This window comes from Corylus avellana, chromosome ca1, assembly GCF_901000735.1.
Source record: "Corylus avellana chromosome ca1, CavTom2PMs-1.0".
NCBI classification, from domain to species: Eukaryota; Viridiplantae; Streptophyta; class Magnoliopsida; order Fagales; family Betulaceae; genus Corylus; species Corylus avellana.
Window position 1 is genome coordinate 31,745,731 of NC_081541.1, and position 9,329 is coordinate 31,755,059.

At 35.2% G+C, this 9,329-nt stretch overlaps 1 protein-coding gene across 3 annotated transcripts; it reads left to right on the forward strand.

Annotated features, from left to right (window-relative positions):
- Positions 1-3,967: 3,967 nt before the first annotated feature.
- Positions 3,968-8,619, forward strand: LOC132167896 (uncharacterized). Of its 3 annotated transcripts, none has more exons than XM_059578935.1 (4): positions 3,968-4,111; positions 5,053-5,202; positions 7,258-7,394; positions 7,674-8,619. In XM_059578935.1, exons 2-4 carry the CDS (start codon positions 5,079-5,081, stop codon positions 8,481-8,483), a joined length of 1,071 nt encoding a protein of 356 aa, XP_059434918.1. In that variant the 5' UTR covers positions 3,968-4,111; positions 5,053-5,078; the 3' UTR covers positions 8,484-8,619. The 3 variants fall into 3 exon arrangements, with proteins under 3 accessions (XP_059434918.1, XP_059434916.1, XP_059434917.1); XM_059578933.1 differs by having other exon boundaries at positions 3,970-4,111; positions 7,258-7,523; XM_059578934.1 differs by lacking the exon at positions 3,968-4,111 and adding an exon at positions 4,223-4,260 and having other exon boundaries at positions 7,258-7,523.
- Positions 8,620-9,329: the final 710 nt, after the last annotated feature.

Here is a 9,329-nt window from a genome sequence, read left to right on the forward strand (position 1 = left end):
CCTAATAGAATCCCAGTATGTCAGCAAATAAAAAAGATAACATAAAAATTCATCAGAAAGCTTTTTGTGGCTAGCATGTGTGTGTTTGTCTGTGTAAAGCATATAACAGAATCAAACAATTTGAGGGTGACACAGAGAGAGAGAGGGACCTGGCAGAAAACAGTACCCCCTCTTACTTCCAAGACCTCTTTTTGCTGAACAAAGAAAGAAAAACAAAAGAAGAATGCAACAAGCTACAAAAAAGATTCAGAAAAAACAAAAGCACATATCCATACAAACTTCAGTTGATAGCAATAGTTAACTGCAGCATCATCCAAGCTTAGACAACACCCACCTCATCCCAAAACACCCATCTCAGCAAGCTGAAAAGCAACAGAGAATGTTATCTTCTTTTGGAGCTTTTGAATGAAGAAGAAACAAAGAATACAACAATCAACCCACCCTTATTTTGGTTTCTCTTTCATATATATATATATATATATATATGGATCTTGGGCTGTTACATTGGTAGGTAAACTGCAGCCCATGCATGAGAAAGAGACATTTATTTTCAATTTTTTGTTAAGTAAGAGAACTTAGTTCATAATTACCCCTCTAACTCACATCTTTTTTGCAATGTCCTTATAATATTTCAATTTTTACAATATTCCCATTTTGCGACTCAAAATAATAATTTAACTTTTCATACGATAAAAAAAATTATTATTATTTTGAGTTGCGAAAAGAAAACATTGCAACCCCAATAATGAATTGAGGAAATATTGCAAAAATTGAAACATCCAAACCATTGCCAAAAAAATTGATAGTTAGAGAAATTAATTAATAGATATAGTTTTCCAACTAAATAATAGAGAGAGAATAGGTGAGTTGGTAATGATGGGATCAGGGGCATATTGCATGACCTAAGATTACGTACAAAACCCTAACTACCTTACAAAGTCTTTCATTCGTTTTGGTCAGTCTATTCTTTCATGTCTCAACTACTCTATACCTTCGACCAAAAAAAAAAAATGGAAGCTATGCATCAGCAATTCCTTGGAGACAAGGAAAGTGTTTGGGGCTAGGTTGTCCCCCATTCTCATGAAAAGGTAGTAACCCTTAATTTCATCATCTATCTCCTATCACCCACACCCTTAATTGTGGATGACATTTGTTTTACAGTCTTACTAGTTAGCTAGAGATGGCTTACGTACTCTAAATTAGCCTTGGAAATCTACCCTCAAATGTGCTCGATATATATATATATATATATATATATATATAATAGAATATTAATTAGATGGGTCTCACTTATTAAAAGAGGTTTCACGATAAAGTGTAGTGTAGTGGGTCGTATAATCAACAAATATAAAATCTTTCACAAAACCAAAAAAAATCCAAGGTTTTGAGGGAAAATAGAAATTAAAAAAAAAAAAATCACCCTTGATGAATTTCTTATTAAAAAACTAAGATAAACGTACAACATAAATTGGTGGCAACATCATCCTTATTAAGCTTATATAGAAAATATGGTCGCATCTGTGAAAAGCAAGAGACAAAAATACCCTTTGGCAACTCGGTCAACTAATCAGTTAACAATCTTGATCAATGAAGTTGCTTTTTATTTCGAAAAAAACCCTAATCAGTCATTCTCGATCGACTGAGTGTCTAGGGTTTTTGTATGGAGACCTGATGCAACATTCTCAGTCAATCGAGCATCTACTGAGGGATCTATAGAGCTTCTAGAAACAGCTTTTTGTATTTCTCTTAAAATGTTGGAATTTAGAAATATTCATGAAATATGAATTTATAACCCTTTGAACAAGCTTTCAAACACCACCAAGAGTTTTTAAGTTCAAAGAAGTTTGGGAAAATTACACTTTACCTCCATAAAGTTTGGGGCGATTTTCAATTCGATCTTCAATGTTTCAATTTTTGCAATGCACCCCTTTCAAACTTTCAAATTTTTGCAATTCGACCAATTTTATCCCAAAATTCTCATATTGCCCATAATTTAAAAAAATAAAAAATATTTGGGGGTGCAAAAATAGCCAGACGGCCAAAGAGGTGGCTACGGCCGCCCCGAATTTTTTTTTTTTTTTTACTTGGGTCCCAAAGAAGAAGAGAATTCCTTTGTTTTGAATGGGTTCAAAGCCGAAAGAGAGAAGAAGAAAAAAGACATAACTTATAACTAATACATGGTCAAAAACCTCGCAATGTGTAACTAGCTAATACATGGGTTTTGACCCTTTTTATTGGGAGAATTCCTTTGTTTGCTGTGATGCTGTGATTGGGAGAATTCTTTTGTTTGCTTCAACGATTGGGGAGTTCACGGCCAGCTTGGAGTCGTTTTGGGTCCCAAAGATTTGTGGCTGATAAATGATAGAATTCTTTTGTTTTGAACAGGGAAGAGAATTCCTTTGTTATGAATGGGTTCACGGCCAAAAGAGAGAAGAAAAAAATAATAAAAAAAAAAAAAGGGTTTAAACGAGAGTTAACAGGAGTTGAAAAATATTCACCGCAGATGTTTACTTTGTTTTTTTTTAATTCACCTTTTTCTTCTAAGGGTTAAAAAACCCTTAAAATAAACCCTAGCCGGTGGACCAAACTACTGCAGATAGGTAAGCCAAGTCCCTGTAATTCACTTTCCACTTATATTATTTCACGTATTAGGCCTCAATTGTTCCTCATATTCAGCTCTAAGATAAATGATGATTTTAACATTATCCCTTTAATGAATTATGGTTCTTCGGATGACGAAGAAGATAATCAATCTTCTAGTTCCTCCTACACATCATATGTGGTGAGTGATCGTCAAATGAAAGTGAAAACGAAAACAAAAAAGAAAGAAAGAAGAAACTTATTCAAGAAAATGAAAAATATTATATAATGACATCTTCCAACCCTAATAATTTAAAGATAGAGACACACTCAAGGTGGCCATGCCACTTGAGCACAAACTTTAGCTAGTGGAGTTAAAGCCTAAACCTTACTAAACTGCATTCTTGCTTCATAGAATGGGCCTACTTTAGCATTATCTCTCTCTCTCTCTCTCTCTCTCTCTCCTGGGGCCAACTTGTTTTAATTTACCTAATACTTCATTCTCCTTTCAAATAAGAAGAAAAAAAATATCTTATAATCAAAGGATTCTCGATAATATCGCCATGATATATATCACATTTAAATATTAATACAGCATGATTCAATATACTCATAATTAAATACACCCAGGACTTCATCATGTGTACGGATCAAGAATGGCCCACTCTCCAACAAGCACACCTAAAACATCCAAACTAGTTTTATATTTGTATCACCAAATGGATCTCATTAGCACACCCTAATCCTAATTAATAAATTTAAGTGAATCCTTCACATTAAACACCGTCCATTTTTACTTCTTTTTTTTTGGACTAAAAAAAATTATTCAACCTTATATTTGTACTTACCCCATTCTTTTTGTTTTACCGTTCAAATTTTATTTTGTTATATCTATCTATCGATATACATAATAATGTCTTGTCATATGTGACGTTCATATTAGACTCACATGTCAGAAAGAAAAAAGCTTGAAACTTTATGAAATATCAATTAATTTTATTTAAAAAAATATTTTATTAATAAACTAGACATCACACGTGGGTCTCTAAAATATTAAATTAATCCATAATAATAATAATAATAATAACATATAAGACCGGATAAAAGTTGCCGTTTACATTTTTGAAGGGGATGCCGAAGCGGCGAAGCTTAGTCATTGTCGGCCCAAAGAAATATAGTGGGAAAGGAATATGGATCAACGAACAGCAGCAATATTTTGATCGCACAAAATCTGGTCCCATTTCTACGGATTTTCTTCCATTAACTTCGCGTCATGAATTGCAGAGGTGTCGCTCATGCACGGCTAGCCTGTAATTATCAAAGCATTAAAATTCAAACCCTTAGAAAATTGCTTCCTTTAAAACCTCTTGTTTTGTTTGTCAACATTCAACAACCTTCTAGAAAAGTCATTTGCGTGGTCAATAAAGCAAGAACATCGAAATTTCAGTTTTGTTGCATTTGCAAGAAAGGGGAAAAACATTTTTATTGCTACAAGAAAATTAACTTCTGAAAGCACCCATCTGATTCAAAGGTTTCTCTCTCTCTCTCTCTCTCTCTCTCTCTCTGTGTATATATATATATATATATATATATAATGTTTTCTGTGATTTTGTTGGGTTTTTTTGATGCTCTGTAGTTCTTTTTTCTTTGTGAGCCTTGGTTCAGCCATAAGTTTCATGGGTAACTAATCTTTTTCTTCTTCTTTTTGGTTTTTTTGGGTTGCAAGTCAACTTCAAATTTGTTGGGTTGATTTAGTGCTCTGTAAATAATCTTTCTGCCCTTTGGGCTTTTTGAGCTAAACCAAGTTTGTGAAGAAAAAAGGTTGGTAATTGATATATGGGTCTGAACTGGTGTAGCTTCTCCTACGTTTGTTTGGTTGCTGAGAAAAGGTTTGAAAGGAAATTAACATAATTTTTTCTGAAACACTATGTGCCCAGTTTTTATGGGTTGAAAGCTAACCTGAGCTAAATCAACTGGTCGAATCTAGCTGAGTTGATCGGTGGTTTTAGTTTTCCTACTAGAGTTTGATTGGTTCTTTTCTAGTTCTCAGCAACTGTACAGAGCTCTAAGGAAAGCCTGGTATTTCTGGGTGTCAATTTTTCAATTTCTAGAACTTTTTTTTTTTTTTTTTTCCTTTCAAATCATGAACTTTATCAGTGTAATTTTGCTGATCAATATTGGTGAATCTAGTAAAAAAAACTCCCACCATGTTGGCTCGAGAATTGAGATCGAATTTGTTTGAGCTTTTCTGGAAGAAAGGCTCATGTTTTTATGTTTAGATACAGTTTTTGAAGTTGTAAACTTTTACATAATTCTGGCTTTGATCTTAGAAGGAATTGAATCGAAAGGGAAGATAAGAGGCTTTTCAATTGCAAAAATGGAAGGCAAATAAGAAATTAGAAAACTTTCAATCTTGCCGTTCATTGGGTGGTAAATTAGCAGGTGTTTTACTCCTATATTTTGGGTTTGCAGGGGTACAGGTGGGCTAAACAAAAAAGATGTCTGGGAAAGGACAAGTACTCCCAGATTGTCCTAATTCATCAAATCCCTACCACGAATGCACTCAATCTTGCCTCAAAAAGATTTCTCAAGGCCAAACAAGCAAGGATAAGAAGAAATCAGGTAATTATTTTTACCAAATTTGCTCTGAGTTCTTCTGTACCTCTGCATCTGCAGCTTTGGCAAGCTTTCCTGTTGCCATAACTAGGATTTAATTTATCCTTGGGAATTGATTAAATTTAATCTAGCAAGCTTAAGCTTAATCTGGTATGAGAATTTGTATAGAAATCTCATTCATACAAAATAATAATTAAAAAAAAAAAAAAAAAATCTAGTATGAGAATTACTAAACCAATATTTACCCAAAAAAAAAAAGTAGTAAACCAATTAAATCATTTGCATAGGTTTTCTTGACCACCTTTATGGTAGGTGGAAAATTTGGATTGTTTTTGTCTTTCTTTTTCTTTTTTTATTCTAAGATGACGGCAGTTGAAAATAAGAAAGCTCCCAGCTCCACCTAAATTATTTTCTCAGGGTGCCCTCCATAATATTAAGGACCCAAAGGAGAACAAATAAAGGAGGGAAAGCATCAAGAAAGTGGAAGTCTCTTAGCAAAAAGATCTATTGGCTTGTAGGGTGATCAAGGAGAACTATGGAAACTACATGATGTATTTCATGAGCCTTATGAGCAGTCAAATGTAGAATAAGTTTGTTGATGTTAGAATATAAATTAAATGATTAAATTAACTATTTCTAATCAATTTAGATTTTTGCGATAATTGATGATTTAATATGGTATCAGAGCAAAGGTCCTAAGTTCGAACCATGTCTTTGTCATTCATCTCTCATTTCAATTAAATATTCTACTTGTTGGATATTATTAAGCTTTTGGGAGAACCAGTGATATCCTACTTGGAAGTTTCAAATCCTATTCTAGCTATGGGGTAATTTAGTTGTTTCATATGCTTTTCTATCCAACTTAAAGGCTGATTTGGACAGACATGGGGTAATTTGTTGTTTCATATGATTTTCCATCCAACTTAATGGCTGATTTGGATGGAGGGGGCAATTTGACAATGAAACTTCAAAATAGGATTTGAGTTGCAATGAGTTAAAGTTTATGGGGCGTAATATAGCCATTTCATGTGCTTTTCCTTAGTGCCACCCTTTCTTTTCTCTTGCTTTCTTTTAATTGCAGACAAAACAACTTTTTTTGAAGTTTCCTTCATCCTCAAATGTTTCTTAGGTTTAACAAAAACGATAATGCTTTCTTTTAAAGACCTTAAAAATGCAATTGATCTAATAGTTCTAAGTGAGTTAGCGCCAGTTTTGCTACCTTCCCTTCTTTGATTATATTTGAAATTCAAGGAAACAGCTATAGAATTCAATTTTTCACACATTGCGAGGCAGTATTACGATTCTAAGTGTCTCACATGGCTTAAGTGCAAACCACGTGTATATGAACTCTTTGGTACCCTTTTCTTGCAAATTGGTTTTCAAAAGTGAGTTTTACTTGAGGTTTGTATCATTTGGTATTAGAGCCAGCCATCACATTGAGTATGGGATCGACTGAGCTATGACTTTGTGGTCGAGCCAAGGAGAGAGCGACTTATAGGCTGGGTTAAAATGTTTGGGTATTATGTATGGGCATAGTGTTAAGTCTATGAAATTGATAGGTGAGTGGAGCCGCCAAGAGAAAAATGGCTACTATCGGGTCAGTGTTGAATGTCGATAAAGTGGGCTGCTGTAGATGTCAATTGTGGAGCGTGGCGGTATGTTACGATCCTAAGTGTTCCTTATGGCTTAAATGTAATCATAATCATGTGTATATAAGCTTTTAAACACTCTTCCCTTGCGAGTTGGTTTTTAATGGTAAGTTCTATGAGATGTTTGTAACATCATGGTATCCAAGGTCATTCATTAAGAACTATTAGGGAGGATGAGACCACGATGAGGCATGATACTGTAACTGTTTTGATTCACTAAGCCATGATATTTATGTGACATTTCCTTGTCCTCTAAAACCCTTCTTTATTGCAGGGTTGTGATTAGGAGTCTGCGTTGCTAATTTGAATATGCCATCCTTGATGTTTGAGTAGTTCATCCCTTCTCACACAGTGCATCCACATCTACATGATATGATAATTGGTTCCTAAATATGTTTCTTTGTAATTGCAGGCTCGGTTATCCTTGATGTTTCCAGAAGTTTTGGCAGGAGAAAGAAGGAAAGTTCCCGGCCAAATTCTCCACAAGTGCATGACAAATTGCCTTCTCCAAACGCAGTTTACCCATCTGGTTTTGCTTCTAAGAAAAAGGTAGAAGTAGAAAATGGTGAGGATTTTCCTCATTTTGATGCTAAAGAAACTTTTGCCCAATATCCTTTTCTCAACAAGGGCCCAGTCCAATCCTCTCAATCAGTGCCTACGTCCGGAATTCTCACACTGGTTCATACTCTCTCTCTCTCTCTCACAAGCACATGTACACGAATGTTCTTTCTTGGTTTCTTTTCTCTTTGTGGGGGATGATTATCACATCAAACATCTTATAAATCCCCTGTTTTTTGTATCCATTTGACTCCTCTCTCGTGGTGACAGCCCGACAATTCCAGAGACACTCCGAAGATAAATGGCGGCCTCTTCTATGGAGAAACAACAAACAGTCGGGTAGAGGATGAAAAGCTCCATGCTTCACAAAACGGTGTTCCTAAACCTCTTCTTGATGACATGGGAGAACATGGTGGTGGTGCTTCAGCTACCGAATCCATGAACTTTACTTTCACTGGTATTACCAACCCTTTAGAAGGCAGCGATGACGAAGAGATCCAATCTGTAATTTCTGATTCCTGCGTCTCCGTCGGACGATATCACGTAAAAGAAAGCTTAGCTTCCATTCTGCAGTCCATCTTTGACAAGTATGGAGACATAGCTGCAAGCTGCCAGTTAGAATCCTTATCCTTGCGCTCTTATTATCTGGAGTGTGTATGCACTGTGGTGAAGGAGTTGCAATCCAGTTCAGCTATACATCTGACCAAACCCAAAATCAAAGAGCTGTCGGCCATTCTTAAGGATGTTGAATCTGCTAAAATTGATGTCAGCTGGCTGCGAGGCATAATCAATGACATGACAAAAGATGTTGAGCTCATCAGCCAGCACCGAGCCATTGAGTCAGCAAAGAGCAACTGTGACAGTGAGTTGGAAGCAAAAAGGAAAGAGCTAGCATCTCAAATGGAAGATCTCTCTCTTAAAGAAAAAGAGGCTGCCATTGCCAAGAAACAAGTAGCTAAAACCAGAGCTCGGCTGAGTGAGCTTGAGCTCAAAGCTTCCCAGCTCAATGAGACTATTTTGTCTATCAGGTCCAAGGTTGAAAATTTTCAGGGCAGATCCTTGTTAGATGAACTCTTGTGATGCAACCGTGAACGAACCAAAAGGTTTCAATTTCTCGTGTTGTATAAGTACGGCAATAGAACACCATAAACTAGGACATCATATATTTGCATGTTGTAATACAATTTGAAATAAAGGGATTGAAGGCTTTGTTCTATTCTTGCTTCCTGTAACAAACTTAAGGTTGAATTTATCCTTGAGAAAGATTGTACTTAATCGATGTAATACACTTAGAATCGTGTTAAGATCGTAACATATTTGCATTCCTCATCTTTTTCCGCTCTCTTATATTTCTTGCTTCCCAACTACATTATAGAACTAGTTTGATTATGTCTTGCAGATGTATACACTTATATTTCACTCATTAGCTTTCTAAATGGAATCATTTATCGATAAAGTCTAATACAAAAAATATTTAATTGAAATAGGGTAAATTGTAGAGGTAGAATTTGAACTTTAGACGTTTACTGTCCTTTATAAATGAAGTCTATCACGTATTTGTAGTAAATTCAATAGAAATGCTCTTAAAATGGGAATAGGATTCTCTCCAATCCATAATAGACCGGAGAATATTCAGTTCATGGCTGAGATTTCGTTTTAGAAATCCTAGAGCTATAAATAGGACATCTGTCCCATTAAAAATAAAAAATAAAAAAACTAATATTTCAGATTAAAAAAATAAAAAAAATAAATTAATAAAAGAATAAGGGGTGACTGGCCACAAGGGGTTGCCGGACCACCCCATTTTAGATGGGGGTGGCTCTAATGGCAGGCAAGGGGTGGCCAAACCACCTCATGGCCCTTGGGGGTGGTTCGGCCACCCCCTAAACCCATATCTTAAAAAAAATAATAATAATAAATAAATAA

What these genes read in the sequence shown, in the direction of transcription:
- LOC132167896 (XM_059578933.1), top strand. Translation starts at nt 5,079, where the DNA reads ATGTCTGGGAAAGGACAAGTACTCCCAGATTGTCCTAATTCATCAAAT. An exon ending in CAAGGATAAGAAGAAATCAG is followed by an intron (nt 5,203 to 7,257) that starts GTAATTATTTTT and finishes TTGTAATTGCAG; the next exon opens with GCTCGGTTATCCTTGATGTT. An exon ending in CGTCCGGAATTCTCACACTG is followed by an intron (nt 7,524 to 7,673) that starts GTTCATACTCTC and finishes TCGTGGTGACAG; the next exon opens with CCCGACAATTCCAGAGACAC.